Genomic DNA, 27,182 nt, shown 5'->3' with positions numbered 1-27,182 from the left:
GAGGAAATTGAGGCACAGATAGGTTACATAACTCAACCAGAGTTACAAAGCTAATAAGTGGCAGAATCTGAACCAAGTCCATCTGACTCCAGAGACCCTGCTTACGACCATTACATTCTCTTCTTATGTAGATTCTGTACATATTCCGAGGGCTATCTCAGACCGTCCTCTTTTCCCTATGAGAAGCCTTCCCATATTAACCATTTGTAAGTGTACAATTCAGTGACATTAAGTACATTCACATTGTTGTGCAACCATCACCATCATCCTGCTCCAAAACTCTGTTCATCTTGCAAAAATTCCATCAGCTTTGACTGATGGATATGACCCTCTTAAGAAGAACACCACAGAAGCAAGAAGAACTACAGTCCTGCAGCCCGTGGAACAAAAACCACATTCACAGAAAGATAGACAAGATGAAAAGGCAGAGGGCTATGTACCAGATGAAGGAACAAGATAAAACCCCAGAAAAAAAAACTAAGTGAAATGGAGATAGGCAACCTTCCAGAAAAAGAATTCAGAATAATGATAGTGAAGATGATCCAGGACCTCGGAAAAAGAATGGAGGTGAAGATTGAGAAGATGCAAGAAATGTTTAACAAAGACCTAGAAGAATTAAAGAACAAACAGAGATGAACAATACAATAACTGAAGTGAAAACTGCACTAGAAGGAATCAATAGCAGAATAACTGAGGCAGAAGAATGGATAAGTGACCTGGAAGACAGAATAGTGGAATTCACTGCTGCGGAACAGAATAAAGAAGAAAAAATGAAAAGAAATGAAGACAGCCTAAGAGACCTCTGGGACAACATTAAACACAACAACATTCGCATGATAGGGGTCCCAGAAGGAAAAGAGAGAGAGAAAGGACCCGAGAAAATATTTGAAGAGATTATAGCCAAAAACTTCCCTAACTTGGGAAAGGAAATAGCCACCCAATTCCAGGAAGCACAGCAAGTTCCATACAGGATAAACCCAAGGAGAAACACGCCGAGACACATAGTAATCAAATTGGCAAAAATTAAATACAAAGAAAAATTATTGAAAGCAGCAAGGGAAAAATGACAAATAACATACAAGGGAACTCCCATAAGGTTAACAGCTGATTTCTCAGCAGAAACTGTACAAGCTACAAGGGAGTGGCATGATATACTTAAAGTGATGAAAGGGAGGAACCTATAACCAAGATTACTCTACCCAGCAAGGATCTCATTCAGATTCAATGGAGAAATCAAAAGCTTTACAGACAAGCAAAAGCTAAGAGAATTCACCACCGCCAAACCAGCTCTACAACAAATGCTAGAGGAACTTCTCTAAGTGGGAAACACAAGAGAAGAAAAGGACCTACAAAAACAAACCCAGAACAATTAAGAAAATGGTCACAGGAACATACATATCGATAATTACCTTAAACGTGAATGGATTAAATGCTCCAACCAAAAGACACAGGCTTGCTGAATGGATACAAAAACAAGACCCATATATATGCTGTCTACAAAAGACCCACTTCAGACCTAGGGACACATACAAACTGAAAGTGAGGGGATAGAAAAAGATATTCCATGCAAATGGAAATCAAAAGAAAGCTGGAGTAGCAATACTCATATCAGATAAAATAGACTTTAAAGAATGTTACAAGAGACAAGGAAGGACACTACATAATGATCAAGGGATCAATCCAAGAAGAAGATATAACAATTATAAATATATATGCACCCAACATAGGAGCACCTCAATACATAAGGCAACTGCTAACAGCTATAAAAGAGGAAATCAACAGTAACACAATAATAGTGGGGGACTTTAACACCTCACACCAATGGACGGATCCTCCAAAATGAAAATAAATAAGGAAACAGAAGCTTTAAATGACACAATAGACCAGATAGATTTAATTGATATTTATAGGACATTCCATCCAAAAACAGCAGATTACACTTTCTTCTCAAGTGCGCACAGAACATTCTCCAGGATAGATCACATCTTGGGTCACAAATCAAGCCTCAGTAAATTTAAGAAAATTGAAATCATATCAAGCATCTTTTCTGACCACAACGCTATGAGATTAGAAATGAATTACAGGGGGAAAAAAGGTAAAAAACACAAACATGGAGGCTAAACAATACGTTACTACATAACCAAGAGATCACTGAAGAAATCAAAGAGGAAATCAAAAAATAGAGACAAATGACAATGAAAACATGATGATCCAAAACCTATGGGATGCAGCAAAAGCAGTTCTAAGAGGGAAGTTTATAGCTATACAACCCTACCTCAAGAAACAAGAAAAATCTCAAATAAACAATCTAACCTTACACCTAAAGGAACTAGAGAAAGTAGAACAAACAAAACCCAAAGTTAACAGAAGGAAAGAAATCATAAAGAGCAGAGCAGAAATAAATGAAATAGAAACAAAGAAAACAATAGCAAAAATCAATAAAACTTAAAGCTTGTTCTTTGAGAAGATAAACAAAATTGATTAACGATTAGCCAGACTCATCAAGAAAAAGAGGGAGAGGACGCAAATCAATAAAATTAGAAATGAAAGAGGAGAAGTTACAACAGACACGGCAGAAATACAAAGCATCCTAAGAGACTACTAGAAGCAACTCTGTGCCAACAAAATGGACAACCTGGAAGAAATGGACAAATTCTTAGAAAGGTATAACCTTCTAAGACTGAACGAGGAAGAAATAGGAAATATGAACAGACCAATCACAAGTAATGAAATTGAAACTGTGATTAAAAATCTTCCAACAAAAGTCCAGGACCAGATGTCTTCACAGGTGAATTCTATCAAACATTTAGAGAAGAGCTAACACCCATCCTTCTCAAACTCTTCCAAGAAATTACAGAGGAAGGAACACTCCCAAACTCATTCTATGAGGCCATGATCACCCTGATACCAAAACCAGACAAAGAGACTACAAAAATAGAAAATTACAGACCAATATCACTGATGAATATAGATGCAAAAATCCTCAACAAAATGCTAGCAAACAGAATCCAACAACACATTAAAAGGATCATACACTGTGATCAAGTGGGATTTATCCCAGGGATGCAAGGATTCTTCAATATACGAAAATCAATCAATGTGATACACCATATTAACAAATTGAAGAATAAAAACCATATGATCATCTCAATAGATGCAGTAAAAGCTTTTGACATAATTCAACACTCCAGAAAGTGGGCATAGAGGGATAAAAACTCTCCAGAAAGTGGGCATAGAGGGAACCTACGTCAACATAATAAAGGCCATATACGACAAACCCACAGCAAACATCATTCTCAATGGTGAAAAACTGAAAGCATTTCGTCAAAGATCAGGAACAAGACAAGGATGTCCACTCTCGCCACGCTTATTCAACATAGTTTTGGAAGTCCTAGCCACGGCAATCAGAGAAGAAAAAGAAATAAAAGGAATACAAATTGGAAAAGAAGAAGTAAAACTGTCACTGTTTGCAGATGACACGATACTATACATAGAGAATCCTAAAGATGCCGCCAGAAAACTACTAGAGCTAATCAATGAATTTGGTAAAGTTGCAGGATACAAAATTAATGGACAGAAATCTCTTGCATTCCTATATACTAATGATGAACAATCTGAAAGAGATATTAAGGAAACACTCCCATTTACCATTGCAACAAAAAGAATAAAATACCTAGGAATAAATCTACCTAGGGAGACAAAAGACCTGTTTGCAGAAAACTATAAGATACTGATGAAAGAAATTAAAGATGATAAAAAAAAGAACACCAGATAATTCCCTGGATTCCAAACATATTCCTTTTTACCCTCAAGGTATAGCAGCCGTCATACCTATTGTTGATAGTCAATATCAGTCACCTAGCCAATATCATAAACCCCTGTTTTCCTGCCTGTTGATTCAGTGGAATGAGCAGACCAAGTGGCCAGTAGTGAACTTAATTTCCAGTTAAGTGGAACTATTCTTGTGTCCCCTGTAAAAGTATTCCTCCCTAGGAAACTAAAACCTCTAACTCAAGAGCTAAAAGCTGCAGGAATTACAAGCTGCAAGTGGATTGTTGTGTATAATTATAAGAGGAGCTGCTTTCATTTTCATTCATTCATTCCTAGGCCCTTATGCTCTGGTTGTGAGAAAAACAGCATCAGTCTTGGTTGCTAGTTTGTGTGACACTCCATCCTGTAAGTCCACACCCAAACCTCACAGTGGGTAGTTTGCTAGCTAGTGCAATAAATAAGTTGTCAAAAGACTATCTTGACATTCTATTAGGTCAGCTACTTCTGCGTGATGGAGTATATGGTAAAAAATTAAACTCCATGTATGTGAGCCCATTCTTGTACTTCTTTGCCATGAATTGTGTTCCATGGTTAGAAGCAATGTTATATGCGCTACCAGAATAATGAATAAGACATTCTTGAAGTCCACAGATTGTGATGCTGGCAGAACATTGTGGTCAGGGATGGAAAATCCATATCTCAAATACATATTTATTTCAGTAAGAAAAAAAATCACTGCCCTTTTTATGAAGGCAGGTGTGCACTGTAGTCATCCTCCTACTGGGTGACTGGCTAATCCTCCCAGAAATGGTGCCATGTTAGGGGCTCAGCATTGGCCTCTGCGGGTGCTCGGCAGGGGTGGTAGGCAGATGTGCTTTGTTGAGGGTGAGTGTGTAGCCTCCTTCCCTGCTGCCAAGGCCATTTTGCAAGCACCAGGGTATCCAGCTGACATTCATGGAATGGGTCATCTTGTCCACCTGATCACTGAGAGTCTCCTCTGCAGTGGAAGTCTTTGGGAGCATTCACATGGGATAGAAATAGTCCTTACACATCCTTTTCATCCTGAGAGGTCTGTTCACATGATTTCCCCTCAGACCTCCCTGTCAGCAGTTTTACATTATTTTTTCCAAACTTTGACTCTTCAGCTAAACCACTGCCCATGAATCAGCATAGACCTGTACTTCTGGCTATCTCGCCAACCAAGGAAAATGAACAATTGGATATGTTGCTCTAGGTTTTACATATTAGGAGGATTTCTCCTCCCCTGTCTTTCAGAGCCACCTTTGTATGGAGTTATAATCCTGCAACAGTCTGGTTTTGGTTAGTATCAGCATATCATGCAAAATCATTTGTAAACCTAGCTGCAGATTTTTCTCCTATACCCAGTGGTCATAGGACGTTTGTTATGGGTTGATGGAGAAGTAACAGTACAGCAGGAGTAGGTATCACAGGAGTCTAAGCAATATTAGTTCATGCAACTTTTCCAGGTTTGCTTGAGCCTGATCTCCAATGTTGCTTTCATTTGATGAGGGAGTTCTGCACATTCAGTTCATGTTGAACAGCTCAGGAGGCATGGTCGCCTTGGTGTCCCATGGTCAGGTGTTCAGTCTCTACCAACATGCAGTAGTAAGCCAGAAACTGTTTTTCATAAGGAAAATAGTTGTCTGCAGAATAGAGCATAACTTTGCTCAAAAATGTTTCTGTAATTGGTGCCTTTAAAAGGCTCTATTCATAGAATGAGCAACCATTAATTTATCATCCAAACCAAGACATAGTTGAGGGGGAAAAGTACCACTATTAATTATTTTGGGATAACAGGTGAAAACTCAGACTGTCCTTGAAAACCAGGATGTATGGTAACCCTATCTATGCAGCCTTAAGACATTTACAGCACAGCTGGACCTACCGAGTAATAACACCCAATACCCTTGGCCAAAGATATAATGCCCAAAAAGCAGCTTGCATGGCAGTTGGACTTGTTGCAGAGCCTTGCCTTGCTCTGGATCCCACACAAAACTGGCAGCCTCAGTAAATGGAGCAGAATAGCACAAATGTTTTATGCGTAGCTGCCCAAATCAGAAAAGGCCAACAAAGCTTTGTGCCTTTTTCTTAGTAGCAGGTGGTGAAAGGTGTCTTTCACATTGGAGGTATATTCCAACATGCTCCAGATACCGGGACATCAAGGAAATTAATCAAGGTGTCAGTTCCTTGAATTTTTACAAGGTTTACCTCCATCCTGTGGCACACTCCATACTGAGGCATCTGAGGTATTTGAATTTCCTGCCCATCAGCTCCAATCAACATGGTGTTCTGTGGAATACCAAAATAATCAAGATCCCTGTGCAATAGATTATAATAGGGCTAAAGAGTTGATGTAGCCCCCAAAGAAGAGAACAAAGGTATACTGCTGTCCCTGTCAGGCGAGAGCATATGGCTTCTGGTAGTTCTTGTTCATTGATAAAGAGAAAGAAACATCTGGCATGTCCTTAGCTGTATCACAAGTGTTAGGGGCTGTGTTAATGTGCTACAGTTAGAAGAGTCTACATATGGAACAGCAGCTGAAATTGGAATCACCACTTGATTGAGTTGATAGTAATCTACAGTAATTACTCAAGACCCGTCTTCTGTACAAGCCAAATAAACAAGTTAAACAGGGATGTCATAGGACTCATTATCCTTATCCCGTTCCAGTGTTTAGTGTTTGCAGTAATCTCTGCAATTACCTCTGGGTTGTGGAATTATTTTTGGTTTACTGTTTTGGAAGCAAAATTCCTAGGGCTTCGGTTTGGCCCCTCCTATTATAATAGCCCTTGCTTTTTTGGTCAGTAAAACAAGTGTGGTTATTCTGTCAGTTGCTTAGTATGTCTGTTTATACATTCAGGAACTGGGGATATAACCACACATTAGGTTTGTGACTTCACTGGGTCCATTCACAGGCTAAATTTCCATTCTCCCATCAGATCTTCACAATCCCCCACTTTGCATGGTGGGCCACCCATGCCTTTCATATCCCCAGACATTAACACCAATCTGTAGATATTTTCTAGTAACTAGTAATTCTTGAAAGCATTGTTCATTAGAACTTTCTGTAATGTTGGAAATGTTCTATATCTGCATTGTCCAGTATGGTAGCCACTAGTCATATTGAGCACTTGAAATGTGGTTAGTGTGACTGAGGAGCTGAATATTTCATTTTATTAAGTTTAATTAGTTTTAATTTAAATGTAAATAGTCAGGAACTGAATGAGAGACCATGACTCTCCCTTCGGGCAACTCAAATCACTTTTTTTTTCTCACCAGATCTAGAGTTTTTGGTTATATAGATCACCAATAATTCCAAATCGTGTTAATTCATTTACAGAAATTGAAGTTGGTTGAAGCTAGTCTTCAATCCCTGCAAGGAACACACTGTTTCTAGTTCACACTTCTTCCTACGATTTAGTCCTCCACTGCCCTAACTTAAAACAGGGGCAGTTGATTAGGGCTCCCTTTCTGTGGCACACCCTGGACTCCAATTTTTGGCCTCCTGGGCTAACAAGGTTGTCAGAATCTCTGCTCAGCTTCTTAGCCTCTCATCCACTTCTGTAGTTAGCAGGGAGCCATAGGGGAAAAGTGGCCCCAAATGGTACATGAATCCCTTTGGGTTTCCTCCTTCTTCTAAATCTTGGTCCCCCAACTTTTCACAGCTTGTTAGTTCCCAGATGTCTTAAAGAAGATTATTTTTAATGTATCTATTTTGTCTGGATTTTAGAATTTATACTTAGGGGAGAGTTGCCTCATGTTATTTAGTCTGCACGACCCAAAGCTTTTCCATTTATTTTGGCCAGGTGCCTAGGTGCCTGGTATGGAACCATTTTAAAATAAACTAAACTAGCTGGATATTTTAGGAAACACTCTGACAATCCAAATTTGGGCTAGAGTTTTCAAGAGGACCAGCCTGCCCTCGCCCCTCCCCTTCTCTGTTCACTCCAAGGCAGTTTTCCCCTGGTTGTGGGATGAGGGGAATGGGTTTAGTTCTGGTTCACTCTCTCCTGAGGGTACCTCTCTTTAGGATCCCAGATTCATGTGGGGCGTCTCCAATTACATGCCTGCCTTTGTATAAGATCAGCAAATATCCTTAAGGCAAAAGTGTCTTCTTGTGCTCAGTTTCTGTCTCTGGAGTTTTAGATTTTGGCACACTACTTCCTTACTGTCTTTGCATCTCTTACATGGTTTTATTTATTTATTTTTAAAATTTTTATTGGAGTATAGTTGATTTACAATGTTGTGTTAGTTTCAGGTGTACCACAAAGTGAATCAGTTATATGTATACACATACCACTCTTTTTTAGATTCTTTCCCCATATAGGTCATTACAGAGTATTGAGTAGAGTTCCCTGTGCTATGCAGTAGGTCCTTATTAGTTATCTATTTTACATATAGTAGTGTGTATATGTCAAGCCCAATCTCCCAATTTATCCCTCCCCCCTCCTTTCCCCCTTGGTAACCATAAGTTTGTTTCGCCATCTGTGACTCTGTTTCTGTTTTGTAAATAAGTTTATTTGTACTCTTTTTTTAGATTCCACATATAAGTGATATCATATGATATTTGTCTTTCTCTGACGTACTTCACTCAGTATGGCAATCTCTAGGTCCATCCATGTTGCTGCAAATGGCATTATTTTGTTCTTTTCTATAGCTGAGTAATATTCCATTGTATATATGTACCACACCTTTTTTATCCATTTATCTGTCGATGGATATTTAGGTTTCTTCCATGTCCTGGCTGTTGTAAATAGTGCTGCAATGAACATTGGGGTGCATGTATCTTTCCAAAGTATGGTTTTTCTCTGGATATATGCCCAAGAGCAGGATTACTGGATCATATGGTAGCTCTAAATGATGGGTCTTTTTTCTTTTTATACTTTATTCATCATTCTAGTTGTTTTCAAGTGGAAAGTCTTATCACATAAAATAAGGCAAGTCTCCACCACTCTGCACTTCCTAGTTCTTTACATATAAGAAAAGGAGAATAAATGTACTCCTGCTTACATCAGAGTATCAACTGAAATAATTATGCTTTGAAAGCGATGAGACTCCAGACAACTACTATTGTCATTTCCTCCCTGCACACCTGTCCACACTCAGTATGCTCTATGGATTCCCCTTTTCTGCCAATCTCTTAAATCTTGGTGGTCCCCCATTGTCCACTCTCAACCCACCGTTTTTCTTAATCTTTACAGTCTTTCTTAGTGGTCTCATCCCTTCCCAAGTCTTAGTTATTTCTCTACTTCACTTCTGTCTTCTGAGCTATACGCGTACGTATCCTGCTTATCATACCAAACTCATCAGACACATGCTCATGCCAACATCTCCTCCTCCTGCGTCCCTGTCCTCAGTGGTGGGCACTGCTCTTCATCTGCTGTGCAGTTGTGCAGGCTAGAAACACGGTCAGCAGCCTGAATTCTTTCCTTCCTCACCTTGCACATCCATTCAGTCGCCAGATTCTGTGAATTGTACTTCCTAAATTTTTCTTAAACTTGCCCTTTTCTGTTACCCTCCTGTTTGGTCTCAGTCTCCAGTTTCTCACCTCCCAGTCCATCCTCACCATCAGCCAGAGTGATGTTTCTAAAATGCACATCTGATTCTATCACCGCCCTGCTTAAAGTCCTTCAGCAGCTTCCCAACATTCTAAACTCCATTAACATTGATTACAAGGCTTTTCACTACTTGACTCTGCCTACTTCTCCATCCTCTGTTCTCCTTTTTTCCATTTCACAACATACCTCATCTACTCTGAACTATTTATATCTCCATTTCCGGGTAGATCATGGTCTGTCTGGGTGAGTTAGGGGAATCATATTTGACCTACTCCATCTTTAGACTGCTCTCTTACTTGTTTTGACTGACAGCTGATACTTTGCCTCTCCCATTAGGCCTATTCCCTTTCCCCCTTGGACCTCAAGAGTCGGCTCTCAGGCTTGACCAGCACGGAGCAGAGGGGCAGTGTGACCTCCTTTTTTCTCATCACTATCTTCCTAATAATGCCACTTGAAAGAAGCACTAGCTTTTAGCAGCCACATTGTAAGTCCTTTCTTACACAAGTAAGCTGTTAAGCCATGTCTCCCGCATCCTGTGTTTGCATGGTGGGTTTTCTGTATCTTATCACAGAGGCTGAACTGAATTTGAACAAACATTAGTGTTTGCTAAATTTCGTCTTGTTTGCTATAGTCCTTGGTCTAGTCTGTTGAACAATAATTTTAGCCTAATCCAAAGTCTTACAATGTAAAGTAAAAGAAATCCTTTTCCATCATATAGATAGAGGGAGGAACTGACTAGGCCCAGAGATGCTTGACACCAACTAGAAATCACACAGCAAGCAAAGCAGCAGCACCACCAGAACCAGAGCCCAGGGCCTCTGATCCCCACTCCTACGCTTTTTCTAAAATGGGACATGAGTTCCCATTCCTGAATGGGAATCCAACCACTGGGGCATACTTCTACCTGCTAAAAAATTCCATTAAAGCTATCAGATTTTAGGGACTTCCCTGGTAGGGCAGTGGTTGAGAGTCTGCCTGCCGATGCAGGGGACACGGGTTCGTGCCCCAGTCCGGGAAGATCCCACATGCCGCGGAGTGGCTGGGCCCGTGAGCCATGGCCGCTGAGCCTGTGCGTCTGGAGCCTGTGCTCCGCAACGGGAGAGGCCACAACAGTGAGAAGCCCGCGTACCGAAAAGAAAAAAAAAAAGCTATCAGATTTTAAATCGTATCAATTCCTTTTGCCAAGAGAAGGTATAATAAAAATAGCACTACTCTGAACAGCTGGAAACCTCGGTTTCTCCATTACTGACAGACGCCTGCCACTTCAAAAAGCTCTTCTCCCAAAACTGCCACAGGAAGGGCTCACTGAGGGAGTCTGATGCTTTCCTGTGAAGCTTTGCATCTTGTCTTCCTCACCTACCTATTGATGGCCCCCCTATTTTAAGACATCTATTTTAGAGACAGAATGAAACTTCTCTATGTTATAATTAGAGTTGAACTTTAAAAAGGTTTGTTTCAGGGCTTAAGAGGAATTTTTTGAAGGCTTATTTCTTAGCTGTTTCATATTCCACTGGAGTAAAATAAAGATTGGCCAGTTATTTATAAATCAACAGAGCTTCTGGGCACTGTCCTGTAATTGCTTTCAGGTAGATTAAAATGTCAGTGTATGAAAGTTGGTCCTTTCAGGAAGAGGAAAAGTCATCCATGACCCGGAAAAGTACCATGAACTAAAGGCTTCTTTCCTTCTCTGTTGAGTTTCTCTGGTCTTTGGCCTTTGAAGCCTCTTCCCCCACACCTTGCCAGGGCTCTTTCGGAAACCATATCTGACCTTTGCCTTTTTTTTAGTCAGAACTATCATGGTTATAATCTACAGAAATCCATCAATATTAGAGTAACAAAAAAGGAGGAATTTACTCTAAGAACAATGGGGCATCTAACAGCCATGCCTTAGGGACATACTGAATGTAGGTCCTGAGCATTGTGGAAGAGCCCAGAAGTTCTGTCTCTCAGCTTTCACATATGCTCGTCTCTGTGACTCGCTCCATTTGTCTTTACAGGTGAGCACCTGTCTCTCTCTGGGCCCCGTGATGGGCTACACATGACTGGCCAGAGCTCCTAAAAATATTACAGCTCCAGCCACAAAGCAATGATTTTTCTCCGGTTCCTCTCCCTCTCTCGCAGTTCTTAAGAACATGGCAAACTCCCTCTCCATTCTTTTTTTTTTTTTCGGCCACGCCATGCAGCTTATGGGATTTTAGTTTCCCAACCAGAGATCAAACCCAGGCCCTCAGCAGTGAGAGCATGGAGTCTTAACCCTTACCCGCTGGACTGCCAGGGAATTCCCTCCCGCTCCATTCTTCATGGTTTAGCTTAAACACTGCCTTCCCTGAGTCCTCCACACCGGGGTCGGTGACTCCCATCACGCTTCATGCCTGCCTCTGCTGTGGCATTTGTCTCACTGTGTGCTGTGCATCCCCCTCCTCCACGAGACTCTAATAAGCACCTTGAGAGGGGGATGTGTTCCTTTTCTCTTTGTATTCCCAGTCCCTGGCTCCACAAATACGTGTTGAAGAAATTCATGAATGTGAATGAATGAATGAATGACTACACGGCTGGCTATATGCTGTCTTGAAATTCATCTTTGAGATATTCCTGCCTTTAGGTGTACTCTTACCGTCCTTTTGGACTTTTGAACTCATTGCCTACCTTTGTCAAGTTCTCTCCAGCCCAGCCAACAGCTATCGTTCCACTTCCCCACCCTTTAATCCACAGAGAGCTTGAAGATGTGATGTGAGAGGCGGGTACTGCTGTGGAAAGGGCCTGGGGTTTGGAGTTGAGTTTGAGCTCTACCACTTTCTGGCTGTGAGATTTTGGGCAAGGGACTCTGAGTTTGAATTTCTTCATCTGAAAAGGAGATGGATAACACCAGTCCTTCTCAGTGCTATTCTAAGATGACATGTATAAAACAGCTAACAATTCCAGGAATGCAGTAGGCTCAGAAGAAAGGCTGCTTTCCTGTCCTCTTATTGTAGGCACATCTGTGATTTACATACGTGTATGTGTGTTTTGTGACTGGATATCCCTATGTGTTTTCGTGTATACAGAGGATGGAGTTGGAGGGAGGAATGAAAACACGATGTGAGTCATCTGCCTTTCATGTGCTTAAAAATAAATACCTAGGCCTCATCCACCTGGGGACACAAATGAGGTCACATCATTGATGGTATACCACCATCAATGATGCCACCACTTCCTGCCCCACCTGTGTGATTCAGGACCTCAGCCTGTTAAATCCCACTCTCAAGTGTTTCTGGGAATCCTCAGAGAGTTTGAATTTAAGAAAAGACTTCCCAATTCCATACTGATGTGTGCACTTTACCAAGTCACTTTAGAGGAGAGCCTCACTGTGGCTAGGGATGGTGCCCTTCATCCATCGTACCTTACCCCACTTAATCTCTGCCAAGGGCATTGTCTCCTGGTACTTCCATGGTTACCACTGCTTGGGGTGACACAGCATACTTGGGAGTCTGCCCTGACCCAAAATTGTGTAGTGTTGTTCCTACAGAATGCTTCCGCTAACTCTGTCACCCTGGTGTTTTCCATGAACATTACTAGTGCCCCTCCATCCTGCTGCAAACTGGTCTCACTGAGTCCATCAGTGAATATGTGCAACCTTTCTCCATACAAAAGATTGTATGTGTGAGTGGGGTTTGGGGAAGGGGGTCAGTTGAAGAGGGAATTACACCTTTTGGTCCCTCACTGCGGAGACCACTCTTGGGCAGTAGAGTAGTTCCCAAGCTGGTTAGGCCTCTTGATTGATTTCCTATCCTCCATTTCTTCCTGGGAGTGGTAGAGCTTGTCCCCTGCCCTTGTTCATTACCCAAGGTCTTTGCACCCCCAGGGAGGCATATGTAACATCGCTGACCAGCAAGAGGTACATCCTGAGGTTCCCGGCGCTAGAGACACTGATGCTGGATGACAACAAACTCTCCAACCCCAATTGCTTTGCCAGCCTGGCCGGGCTCAGGAGGTAAAGCTAGAAACCTCTCTCTACAGGGCCCTCTATAACCCCCAGCCTTTCTCACACCTTGAGTGCTGCTCTGGAAGCCAAAATGCCTGGGTTTAAATCCCAGCTCCATCACTTATCTCTGCTGTGTGGCCATGAGTAAGTCATCTCCCCTCTGAGCTTTAGCTCAAGCCAAAAAGTGAGGCATCAGTAAAGATATTTCTGATGATGTGACTGGATTAGAAGCAGTAAAGAGAAAGGAGGGTAGGAGGAGATATGGGATCCTGACCCTAATAGAGGAGCCAAAAAAAAAAAAAAAAGAGAATCAGAAAGGTAAGTTAAACTCTGAGCTCTACCTGTAGTTGGCCCTCTGTATCTGGGTTTTGTGTCCACAGATTCAACTAACGTAGAACCCACAGATATGGAGGGCTGACTATATTTGGTTAAAGTAATGAAATGCTGGCATTTAAATGCTTAAGTTTTAGATCCCTGGAAAATTTACTTTGGATTCAAATACCATTTACTGAACACTACTTTGTGGCAGCATTTACATATTGTCTCATTTAATCTTCACAAGACCCTTGAAAGGTTAATAAATACTATCCCCATTTTAGAGATAGGGACATTGAGGCCCAGAGAGGGTAAGTCACTGGCTCAAGGTCACCCAAGAGGAGTAACTGTCAAAGCCTGATTCCATGTTCTTTCCCTAAAGTTGCTTGGTAAATGTCCCTGAGGTATCATTACTGCTGTGATTCTGTATTCACTTTCCTTAATTGAAGACTGAAGAAGTTAAGCCTGGACCAAAACAAGATTTTCCGGATCCCGTACCTACAGCAGGTTCAGCTCCGAGATGGGTCTGGAGACTGGGTTGGAGGCAGGGGGAGTCCCAGGAAAGAGCCCCAATCTATGCTGCAGCCCAAGTCGTGGATATTTGAGGCCTCGGATGACCAACTGGATTATACTGTACTGCCCATGAAAAAGGATGTTGACCGGACAGGTTAGTGATACCACTTGTTGCAGATGCTAGACCCATGGTGTGATAAGCTTCCAAGAGTTTATTCTGAGAGTCTGTGGCTCCCTGGGGAGCTGCTGCTTTTCAACTGCTAAGCCAGGGGAGATCGCAGTCCTACATGAACTATTTGTATAACTTCCTAACTGGTTCTGTCAGTCAAGATGCTTTTACAACCCAGTTACAAGTGGATTTTTTCCTTTTTATCTCAAATAACGAGAAACTGAGAAGTAAGGCTTTCCAGAGATGGTTAATTCTGGGGTGCATGGATATTCTCAAGGGGCTCAGGCTCTTTCCATCCTCTCCTCTCCATCCTTGGCCTGCTTGCTTGTCCTTCTTGCTTGTTCTTTTAGGCTGGTTCCCACTGAGGTCTCAAGGTTGCTACCACAGTCCCAAGAATCACATCCAGATGGCAACATTTGGAGGCAGAAAATGAAAGAACCGTTACCTTTATTATAAACCAAAATCCCTTTAATGCATGAGTGTATTTGTGGATTACATATTCTGCTCCACTGATCTAATTAATTCTCTATTACTGTGCCAATACCACACTGTTTTTCCTTAACATTTATTTTAAATTGAGGAATAATTTACATAGAGTAAAATACAGAAATCTTGTGCAGAGCTTGAGTTTTTACATATATATACTCTTTTAACTATCACCCATATTACAATATAGAACGTTTTCAACATCCCATGTGGTAACCTCCCAATCAGTATCTCCTCTAAGAATAACCACTTTTCTGACTTCTGTCAACACAGATGAGTTTCGCCTGATTTGAAATTCATGTATCACTCAACGTTAAATCTGTGTGATTCATTCATGTTGTTGCCTATGTCAGTGGTTCACTCTTTTTTCTTCTCTTATTTATTCCATTTATACCACAATTTATTTACACTTTTTACTGTTGATAGACATTTTGGTTATTTCTATTTGGGAGCTATTATGGATAAAGCTGCTGTGAACATTTTTTTTACACATGTTTTGGTGGACATAAGCACTTGCTTCTGTTGGGTATATACCCAGGAGTGGAATTGCTGAGCCTCAGAGTGTAAAATTTGTTTAGCATTAGTGGATACTGCCAAATACTTTTCCAGTGGGGTTGTAGCAATTGTCAATCCCATATTAATGTAAGAGATTTCCAGTTATTCCATATCCTCACAAATACTTGGTACCATCAGTCTTTTTCATTTTACTGGTTTTGGTAGATAGGTAGTGATATCTCATTGTGGGTTTGATTTGCATTTCTCAAGTGACTAATGATGTTGAGACCTTTTTATATGTTTATTGGTCACTTTGATATCCTCTTTTGGAAGTGCTTATTCGCCTCTTGGCTGTATTTAAATTGGATTGTGTATCCTTTTTGTTGTTGTTGTTGATTTGAGTCCTTTATGTATCCTGGATACAAGTTCCTGGTAGATCCATATATCACAAAAATCTTTTCTCAGTCTGTGACTTGCTTTTTCATATTACTGGTGAATTTTGGTGAACAGAAGTTCTTAATTTTAATGAAATCCAATTCATCAATCTTTATAGTTAGTGCTTTCTATTTCCTGATCAAGACTTTTTTGCATGTCTCAAGTCATGAAGATATTTTTCTATATTTCCTTCTAGAAGCTTGATTATTTTAGTTTTTACATTTGGTCTATGATCTATCTAGAATTAATTTTTGTATATAGTGTGAGGTAGAGTCAAAGTTAACTCTTCTATATGGATATCTGATTGACCCAGCACCATTTGTTGAAAAGACTATAATTTTCCCCACTGAGTTGTTGGGGAGGCATTGTGGTAAGGCGGTGACAGTGTATGTATCTAAACGACTGTAGCTTTGTAACAAGCTTTGACAACTGATGGTGAAATTCTACAGCTGTGATGTTATTCTTCAAAATTGCTACAGGTATTGTAAGACCTTTGCATACAAACAGTATGCAAATTCTATGCAAATTTTAGAATCAGCTTATCAACTTCCAAACAAAATCCTGCTAGGATTTTGATTGGAATTGCATTGAACCTACAGACCAATTTGGAGAGAATTGCCTCATTAAAATAATATATCCTACCATTTTTTAGATCTTTTAAAATTCTTCTCAACAATGCTTTGTAGGCTTCAATGGCAAGGTTATGCGTATCTTTCATTAGATTTATTCCTAGGTATTTGGTCTTCTTTATGCTATCATCAATGGTATTGCTTTTTTATATTTCATTTCCAATATTGAATATGTATCCAGTAACCTTTCTAAATTCACTTATCACTTTTAGTCATTTGCAGGTTCTTTCGGATTACCTATGTTCACGATCATGACGTTTACAGATAATGACCATTTCATTTATTCTCTACCAATCTTATGCCTCTTATGCCTTTTTATTTCTTTATTTCACTGGCTAAGACTTCTAGTACGATGTTGAGAGAAGTGGTGATAGTGGACATCCTTGTGTTGTTCCCAACCTCAGGGGGAAACTGTTCAGTATTTCAAAATTATGAGTTAGCTGTAGATACTTTTGTAAATGCCTTTTATCAGATTAAAGAAATTTCTTTGTTTTCCTAGTTTGCTGACAGTTTTTATTATGCATGGGTATTGAATTTTGTCAAATGCTTTTTCTGCATCTATTGAGACAATCATGTGATTTTTCTTTAATCTATTAATATGGTTCATTACATTGATTTTTTTTTAAGTTCAGTTAATATCTGTCACCATACCTAGTTACAAAAAAATTTTTTTCATGTAATGAGAACTTTCAAGATCCACTCTCCTAGCTACTTTCAAATACACAATACAGTATTGTTAACTATAGTCACCGTGCTATATTCATTACATTCCCATATATAACTGGGAGTTTGTACCTTTTCACCCATTTCGCCCACCCCCCACCCCCTGCCTCAGGCAGCCACTAGTCTGTTCTTTATATCCATGAGCTCAATTTTTTTGTTTTGGTTTGGGTTGGTTTTTGTGTTTTTCTTTAGATTCCACATTTAAGAGAGATCATATGGTATTTATCTTTTTCTGTCTGGCTTATTTCACTTTACATAATGCCTTCAGGGCCTAACCATGTTGTTGCAAATGGCAAGGTATCATTCTTTTTTACGGTTGAATAATTTACATATGTGTGTGTGTACATATATATAAAATCACATTTTCCTTATCCATTCGTCCATCGATGGACACTTAGGTTGTTTCTGTGTCTTGGCTATTGTAAATGATGCTGCAATGAACATAAGGGTGCATTTTATTTTCTTTGGGTAAGTACCCAGAAGTGGAACTTCTGGATCATATTGTAGTTCTGTTTTCTGTTTTTTTGATGAACCTCATACTGTTTTCCATAATAGCTGCACCAGTTTACATTCCCACCAACAGTGAACAACAGTTCCCTTTTCTCCACATCCTCGCCAACACTTGTTATTTCTTTTCTTTTTGATAACAGCCATTCTGACAGGTGTGAGGTAATATCTCATTGTGGTTTTGATTTGCTTCTCCTTGATGATTAGTGATGTTGAGCATATTTTCATGTACCTGTAGGCCATTTTCATGTCTTCTTTGGAAAGATGTCTATTCATATCCTCTTGATTGTTTGTTTTTTTGCTATTGAGTTTTCTGAGTTTTTTTAAAAATATATTTTTGGATAGTAACCCCTTGTCCAGATATAGAATTTAAAAATATGTTCTCCCATTCAGTAGGTTGTCTTTTCATTTTGTTGATGGTTCCCTTTGCTGTGCAAAAGCTTTTTAGTTTGATATAATCCCACCTGTTTATTTTATATCAATTTTTGAATGTTGAACCAGACTTGCATTCCCAGGATAAACCCCACTTGGTCATGATTTAACTTGCTGATTGATATTTTGTCAAGGATTTTAAAATCTATGTTCAGGAGATATGTGGGTATATTATTTTCTTTTGTTATAATGTTCTTGTCAGGATTTACAGTCAGAGTTATGTTTGCCTCATAAAATGCATTTGGAGAAATATTCACTGTTTTTCTGTTGCTTGGGAAAGTTTGTATAAGATTGAGATTATATCTTCCTTAAATTTTGGAAGAATTCACCATGAAGCCATCTGAGCCTGGGTTTTCCTTTGTGGGAAGAGGTTGGAATTATTAAAATTCAGAAGCTTGGAAGAGAAGCCCTTTAGAGCTTGGCTGCTGGTGTCTCTGAGCTCAGAGGGGCCTCATGGAGCTGAGACCCCAAATCTCTGCAAGGAGGAGACTGACTGGCTGGTGCTGATATCCCTGAAGCTGGTTTATAAAGGTTGGAAAACTGCAAACTGGATTCAGCTGCTACTGGGGAGAGACTTGCTGAAACTCTCATGAAGTGACATTACTCCAGCGACATTCATATCACAAGCAGTCGGGAAACCCATGGGAAGCAGACTGGTGGAAGCAAGCCTCTTCTTCCTCTTCCAGCTTTGCAGTCTTCCTCTAGGCCCAACCCCTATTGTCAGAGTCTAACAGGAAAGCAACTGGCAAAGCAGAAGAATGGTTTTCAGAACCCCAGCTCCAACACCCCAAAGCAGAATAGAGAAGGGTGGGTTTGGCAGTAAAAAATAATAGCTTAATAATTGGCACAATTATGTTATTCAGATTTTCCCCAAGATTATTTTTGTGTCTACTTGGTTCGTTAACTTTGGAAACAGGTATATTAAAGTCTCTTACCACTATTGTGGGTTTGTCAGTATCTCCTGTGTTTCTGGCGCTTTTTATTATTAAATTGGTTCAGTTCCATTATGAGGATCATGACTATTACCTAGTACATTGTATCTTTTAATCACTGTAAAATACTCCACCTTATCTTAATACTTTTGGCCTCAGCCTGGGCCTCCATTTTGTTTGATATGAACACTTATTTTGTAATATCTTAAAAACAATATAACCCTCCTATTTTCCCCAATATGGGTCTTTTTTTAATAGAAGAATTTAACTCACATTGTGATTATTGATGTTTTGATTTATTTCTATCATCAGTAGTGTATATTTTCTTTTTTAAACGTTTAATATATATTCTTTTTTTTCCTTTTTTAAATTAAAATATAGTTGATTTACAATATTGTATTAGTTTCAGGTGTACATCAGAGTGATTCAGTTATACATATATATGTATATATCTATATTCTTTTTTCCTGATTCTTTTCCATTTTAGTTTATTACAAGATAGGGAAAATAGTTCCCTGCGCTATACAGTAAATCCTTGTTGTTTATCTACTTTATATATAGTGGTATGCATCTGTTAATCCCATACTCCCAATTATGCCTCTCCCTTTTTCCCCTTTGGTAACCATGAGTTTGTTTTCTATATCTTTGAGTCTGTTTCTGTTTTGTAATTAAGTTCATTTATACTATTTTTTAGGTTCCACATATAAGTGATATCATATATTTGTCTTTCTCTGTCTGACTTACTTCACTTAGTATAATCTGTAGGTCCGTGTGTGTTGTTGCAAATGGCATTATTTCATTCTTTTTTTATGGCGGAGTAGTATTCTATTTGTGTGTATCACATCTTCTTTATCCATTCATCTGTTTATGGACACTTAGGTTGCTTCCATGTCATGGCTATTGTAAATAGTGCTTCTATGAACATTGAGGGTGCATGTTTCACTTTGAATTAGAGTTTTCATCTTTTCTGAATATATGCCCAAGAGTGGGATTGCTGTATCATATGGTAACTCCATTTTTAGTTTTTTAAGGAACCTCCATACTGTTTTCCATAGTGGCTGCACCAATTTACATTCCTACCAACAGTGTACAAGGGTTCCCTTTTCTCCACACCTGCTCCAGCATTTATTATTTGTAGACTTTTAGATGATGGCCCTTCTGATTGGTGTGAGGTGATACCTCATTGTAGTTTTGATTTGCATTTCTCTAATAATTAGCAATGTTGAACATCTTTTCATGTGCCTGTTGGCCACCTGTATGTCTTCAATGGAGAATGTCTATTTACGCCTTCTGCCCATTTTTTCGATTGGGTTGTTTATTTTTTGTTATTGAGTTGTATGAGCTGTTTGTATATTGTGGATATTAACCCATTGTCAGTTGCATCATTTGCAAGTATTTTCTCCCATTCTGTAGGTTGTCTTTTTGTTTTGTTTTATGGTTTCGTTTGCTGTGCAAAAGCTTGCAGTTTGATTAGGTCCCATTTGTTTATTTTTGCTTTTATTTCTATTGACTTGGAAGACTGACCTAAGAAAACCTTGCTATGATTTATGTCAGAGAATGTTTTGCCTATGTTCTCTTCTAGGAGTTTTATGGTGTCATGTCTTATATTTAAGTCTTTAAGTCATTTTAAGTTTATTTTTGTGTATAGTGTGAGGGAGTGTTCTAACTTCATTGCTTTACATGTGGCTGTCCAGCTTTCCCAACACCATTTGCCAAAGAGACTTTCTTTTCTCTATTGTATGTTCTTGCCTCCTTTGTCAAAGATTAATTGACCATAGGTGTGTGGGTTTATTTCTGGGCTCTCTATTCTGTTCCATTGATTTATATGTCTGTTTTTGTGCCTTACCATGCTGTTTTGATTACTATAGCTTTGTAGTATTGTCTGAAGTCTGGGAGCCTTATTCCTCCAACTTTGTTCTTTTTTCCTCAGGATTGCTGTGGCAAGTTTGGGTCTTTTATGGTTCTATATAAATTTTAAGATTATTTGTTCTAGTTCTGTAAAATATGTCATGGGTAATTTGATAGGGATCACATTAAACTGTAGATTGCTTTGGATAGTATGGCCATTTTAACAACATTCATTCTTCCCATCCAAGAGCATGGTATATCTTTCCATTTCTTTAAATCATCTTCATTTCCTTTATCAATGTTTTATAGTTCTCAGCATATAAGTCTTTCACCTCCTTGGTCATGTTTATTCCTAAGTATTTTACTCTTTGTGATGTGATTTTAAAAGGGATCTTTTTTACTTTCTCTTTCTGATATCTCATTGTTAGTGTAAAGAATTGCAACTGATTTCTGTATGTTAATCTTGTATCCTGCTACTTTGCTGAATTCATTTATCAGTTCTAGTAGTTTTTGTGTGGAGTCTTTAGGGTTTTCTATGTATAGTATAATGTCATCTGCATATAATGACAAGTTTACCTCTTCCCTTCCAGTTTATTTATTTTTAATATTTATTTATTATTTGTTTTATTTTGGCTGTGCTGGGTCTTAGTTGTGGCACGTGGGATCTTTTTTTCTTTTTTTTTTTAGTTTCAGCATGCAGACTTCTTAGTTGTGGCATGCGGACTCTTAGTTGCGGCATGCATGCGGGATCTAGTTCCCTGACCAGGGATCAAACCTGGGCCCCCTGCATTGGGAGCATGGAGTCTTATCCACTGGACCACTGGGGAAGTCCCTCCCTTCCCATTTAGATACATTTTCTTTCTTTTTCTTATCTGATTGCTGTGGCTAGGACTTCCAATACTGTGTTGAATAGAAGTGGTGAGAGTGGGCATCCTTGTCTTATTCGAGATTTTAGCTGGAAGGCTTCCAGCTTTTCACAGTTGAGTATTATGTTGGCTATAGGTTTGTCATAAATAGCTTTTATTAATTTGAGATACGTTCTTTCTATACCCACTTTTGTTGAGAGTTTTTATCATGAATGGATGCTAAATTTTATCAAATGCTTTTTCTGCATCTGTTGAAATGACTGTGTGGTTATTGTCATTTCTTTTGTTGATGTGGTGTATCACATTGAGTTGTGTATGTTGAACCATCCTTGAAACCCTGGGATGAATCCAACTTGATTGTGGTGTGTGATCTTTTTTATGTGTGGTTGGATTCTGTTTGCTAATATATTGTTGAGGATTTTAGCATCTGTATTCATCAGAGATATTGGCCTGTAATTTTCTTTTTTGGTAGTGTCTTTGTCTGGTATTGGTATAAGAATGATGATGGCTTCAAAGAATGACTTTGGGAGTGTTCCCTTTTCTTCAGTCTTTTGGAAGAGTTTGAGAAGGATGGGTATAAGTTCTTCTTTGTATCTTTGGTAGGATTCCCTAGTGAAGCCATCCAGTCCTAAACTTTTGTTTGTAGGGAGTTTTTGTTTTTGTTATTTTTTTTTTAATTACAGATTCTGTTTCACTTCTAGTGATCAGTCTGTTTAGATTGTTTCTTTTTGATTCAGTTTTGGTAGGCTGTATGTTTCTAGAAATTTGTCCATTTCTTTTAAGTTGTCCATTTTGTTGGCATATATGTGTTCATGATACCTTCTTATGAAGTTCATATTTCTGTGGAATTGGTTGTTATTTCTGCTCTTTCATTTCTTATTTTGTTTATTTGGGTCCACTCTTCTTGGTGAGCCTGGCCACAGGTTTGTCGATTTTGTTTGTCCTTTCAAAAAAAACAGCTCTTGGTTTTATTGATATTTTTTCTATTCCTTTTTTATTTTATTTATTTCCTCTCTGATCTTTGTTATTTTCTTTCTTCTGCTGACTTTAGGTTTTGTTTGTTTTTTTCTAATTCTTTTAGGTTGTAGATTAGGTTGTCTATTTGGGATTTTTCTTGTTTTTTTTTTTTATTGGAGTATAATTGCTTTATAATGATGAGTTAGTTTCTGCTTTACAACAAAATGAATCAGTTATACGTATACATATGTTCCCATATCTCTTCCCTCTTGCGTCTCCCTCCCTCCCACCCTCCCTATCCCACCCCTCCAGGCGGTCACAAAGCACCGAGCTGATCTCCCTGTGCTATGCGGCTGCTTCCCACTAGCTATCTATTTTACGTTTGGTAGTGTATATATGACCATGACTCTCTCTCGCTTTGTCACAGCTCACCCTTTCCCCTCCCCATATCCTCAAGTCCGTTCTCTAGTAGGGCTGTGTCTTTATTCCTGTCTTACTCCTAGGTTCTTCATGAAATTTTTTTTTCTTAAATTCCATGTATATGTGTTAGCCTACGGTATTTGTCTTTCTCTTTCTGACTTACTTCATTCTGTATGACAGACTCTAGGTCTATCCACCTCAGTACAGATAGCTCAATTTTGTTTCTTTTTATGGCTGAGTAATATTCCATTGTATATATGTGCCACATCTTCTTTATCCATTCATCCGATGATGGACACTTAGGTTGTTTCCATCTCTGGGCTATTGTAAATAGAGCTGCAATGAACATTTTGGTACATGACTCTTTTTAAATTATGGTTTTCTCAGGGTATATGCCCAGTAGTGGGATTGCTGGGTCATATGGTGGTTCTATTTGTAGTTTTTTAAGGAACCTCCATACTGTTCTCCATAGTGGCGGTACCAATTCACATTCCCACCAGCAGTGCAAGAGGGTTCCCTTTTCTCCACACCCTCTCCAACATTTATTGTTTCTAGATATTTTGATGATGGCCATTCTGACTGGTGTGAGATGATATCTCATTGTAGTTTTGATTTGCATTTCTCTAATGATTAATGATGTTGAGCATTCTTTCATGTGTTTGTTGGCAGTCTGTATATCTTCTTTGGAGAAATGTCTGTTTAGATCTTCTGCCCATTTTTGGATTGGGTTGGGTTTTTTTTGCTATTGAGCTGCATGAGCTGCTTGTAAATTTTGGAGATTAATCCTTTGTCAGTTGCTTCATTTGCAAATATTTTCTCCCATTCTGAGGGTTGTCTTTTGGTCTTGTTTATGGTTTCCTTTGCTGTGCAAAAGCTTTAAAGTTTCATTAGATCCCATTTGTTTATTTTTGTTTTTATTTCCATTTCTCCAGGAGGTGGGTCAAAAAGGATCTTGCTGTGATTTATGTCATAGAGTGTTCTGCCTATGTTTTCCTCCAAGAGTTTGATAGTTTCTGGCCTTACATTTAGGTCTTTAATCCATTTTGAGCTTATTTTTGTGTATGGTGTTAGGGAGTGATCTAATCTCATACTTTTACATGTACCTGTCCAGTTTTCCCAGCACCACTTATTGAAAAGGCTGTCCTTTCTCCACTGTACATTCCTGCCTCCTTTATCAAAGATAAGGTGACCATATGTTTGTGGGTTTATCTCTGGGCTTTCTATCCTGTTCCATTGATCTATCTTTCTGTTTTTGTGCCGGTACCATACTGTCTTGATTACTGTAGCTTTGTAGTATAGTCTGAAGTCAGGGAGCCTGATTCCTCCAGGTCCGTTTTTCGTTCTCAAGATTGCTTTGGCTGTTCAGGATCTTTTGTGTTTCCATACAAATTGTGAAAGTTTTTGTTCTAGTTCTGTGAAAAATGCCAGTGGTAGTTTGATAGGGATTGCATTGAATCTGTAGATTGCTTTGGGAAGTAGAGTCATTTCCACAATGTTGATTTTTCCAATCCAAGAGCATGGTATATCTCTCCATCTATTTGTATCATCTTTAATTCTTTCATCAGTATCTTATAATTCTTTGCATACAGGTCTTTTGTCTCCTTAGGCAGGTTTATTCCTAGATATTTTATTCTTTTTGTTGCAATGGTAAATGGGAGTGTTTTCTTGATTTCACTTTCAGATTTTTCATCATTAGTGTATAGGAATGCAAGAGATTTCTGTGCATTAATTTTGTATCCTGCAACTTTACCAAATTCACTGATTAGCTGTAGGAGTTTTCTGGTAGCATCTTTAGGATTCTCTATGTATATTATCATGTCTTCTGCAAATAGTAACAGCTTTACTTCTTCTTTTCTGATTTGGATTCCTTTTATTTCCTTTTCTTCTCTGATTGCTGTGGCTAAAACTTCCAAAACTATGTTGAATAAGAGTGGTGAGAGTGGGCAACCTTGTCTTGTTCCCGATCTTAGTGGAAATGCTTTCAGTTTTTCACCATTGAGGACGATGTTGCCTGTGTGTTTGTCATATATGGCCTTTATTATGTTGAGGAAAGTTCCCTCTATGCCTACTTTCTGCAGGGTTTTTATCATAAATGTGTGTTGAATTTTGTCGAAAGCTTTCTCTGCATCTATTGAGATGATCATATGGTTTTTCTCCTTCATTAGTTAATATGGTATATCACGTTGATTGATTTGCGTATATTGAAGAATCCTTGCATTCCTGGAATAAACCCCACTTGATCATAGTGTATGATCCTTTTAATGTGGTGTTGGATTCTGTTTGCTAGTATTTTGTTGAGGATTTTTGCATCTATGTTCATCAGTGATATTGGCCTGTAGTTTTCTTTCTTTGTGACATCCTTGTCTGGTTTTGGTATCAGGGTGATGGTGGCCTCATAGAATGAGTTTGGGAGTGTTCTTCCCTCTGCTATATTTTGGAAGAGTTTGAGAAGGATAGGTGTTAGCTCTTCTCTAAATGTTTGATAGAATTCCCCTGTGAAGCCATCTGGTCCTGGGCTTTTGTTTGTTGGAAGATTTTTAATCACAGTTTCAATTTCAGTGCTTGTGATTGGTCTGTTCATATTTTCTATTTCTTCCTGATTCAGTCTTGGCAAGTTGTGCCTTTCTAAGAATTTGTCCATTTCTTCCAGGTTGTCCATTTTATTGGCATAGAGTTGCTTGTAGTAATCTCTCATGAACTTTTGTATTTCTGCCGTGTCAGTTGTTACTTCTCCTTTTTCATTTCTAATTCTATTGATTTGAATCTTCTCCCTTTTTTTCTTGATGAGTCTGGCTAATGGTTTATCAATTTTATTTATCTTCTCAAAGCACCAGCCTTTAGTTTTATTGATCTTGCTATCGTTTCCTTCATTTCGTTTTCATTTATTTCTGCTCTGATCTTTATGATTTCTTTCCTTCTGCTAACTTTGGGGGTTTTTTGTTCTTCTTTCTCTAATTGCTTTAGGTGCAAGGTTAGGTTCTTTATTTGAGATGTGTCCTGTTTTTTAAGGTGGGCTTGTATTGCTTTAAACTTCCCTCTTAGATTTGCTTTTGCTGCATCCCATAGATTTTGGGTCATTGTGTCTCCATTGTCATTTGTTTGTAGGTATTTTTTTATTTCCTCTTTGATTTGTTCAGTGATCTCTTGATCATTTAGTAGTGTATTGTTTAGCCTCCATGTGTTTGTATTTTTTACAGATCTTTTCCTGTAATTGATATCTAGTCTCAAAGCGTTGTGGTCGTAAAGGATACTTGATACAATTTCAGTTTTCTTAAATTTACCAAGGCTTGATTTGTGACCCAGGATATGATCTATCCTGGAGAATGTTCCATGAGCACTTGAGAAAAATGTGTATTCTGTTGTTTTTGGATGGAATGTCCTATAAATATCAATTAAGTCCATCTTGTTTAATGTATCATTTAAAGCTTGTGTTTCCTTATTTATTTTCATTTTGGATGATCTGTCCATTGGTGAAAATGGGGTGTTAAAGTCCCCTACTATGAATGTGTTGCTGTATATTTCCCCTTTTATGGCTGTTAGTATTTGTCTTATGTATTGAGGTGCTCCTATGTTGGGTGCATAAATATTTACAATTGTTCTATCTTCTTCTTGGATCGATCCCTTGATCATTATGTAATGTCCTTCTTTGTCTCTTCTAATAGTCTTTATTTTAACGTCTATTTTGTCTGATATGAGAATTGCTACTCCAGCTTTCTTTTGGTTTCCATTTGCCTGGAATATCTTTTTCCATCCCCTTACTTTCAGTCTGTATGTGTCTCTAGGTCTGAAGTGGGTCTCTTGTAGACAGCAAATATATGGGTCTTGTTTTTGTATCCATTCAGCCAATCTGTGTCTTTTGGTGGGAGCATTTAGTCCATTTACATTTAAGGTAATTATCGACATGTATGTTCCTATTCCCATTTTCTTGTTTTGGGTTCGTTATTGTAGGTCTTTTCCTTCTCTTGTGTTTCTTGCCTGGAGAAGTTCCTTTAGCAGTTGTTGTAGAGCTGGTTTGGTGGTGCTGAACTCTCTCAGCTTTTGCTTGTCTGTAAAGGTTTTAATTTCTCCATCAAATCTGAATGAGATCCCTGCTGGGTAGAGTAATCTTGGTTGCAGGTTTTTCTCCTTCATCACTTTAAATATG

General features: G+C 38.8%; 1 protein-coding gene across 8 annotated transcripts in view; it reads left to right on the top strand.

Moving 5' to 3' along the window:
- Nucleotides 1-27,182, top strand: part of XRRA1 (X-ray radiation resistance associated 1) — a 103,168-nt gene that overhangs the window by 32,221 nt on the left and 43,765 nt on the right. For 2 of the 8 annotated variants that reach the window (XM_033405712.2, XM_033405716.2), the window contains 2 exons: nucleotides 13,192-13,320; nucleotides 14,076-14,293. The exons of 4 other annotated variants lie outside the window; for them this stretch is intronic. In XM_033405712.2, the coding sequence (XP_033261603.1) occupies nucleotides 13,192-13,320; nucleotides 14,076-14,293 (347 nt within the window). Of the gene's footprint in view, nucleotides 1-13,191; nucleotides 13,321-14,075; nucleotides 14,294-27,182 lie in introns of those variants that run through there. 2 more of the 8 variants (XM_033405718.2, XM_049713659.1) reach the window with 2 other exon arrangements.

Source organism: Orcinus orca, chromosome 8 (genome assembly GCF_937001465.1).
Source record: "Orcinus orca chromosome 8, mOrcOrc1.1, whole genome shotgun sequence".
Classification (NCBI taxonomy): Eukaryota; Metazoa; Chordata; class Mammalia; order Artiodactyla; family Delphinidae; genus Orcinus; species Orcinus orca.
This window is presented reverse-complemented; position numbering and strand designations above follow the sequence as displayed.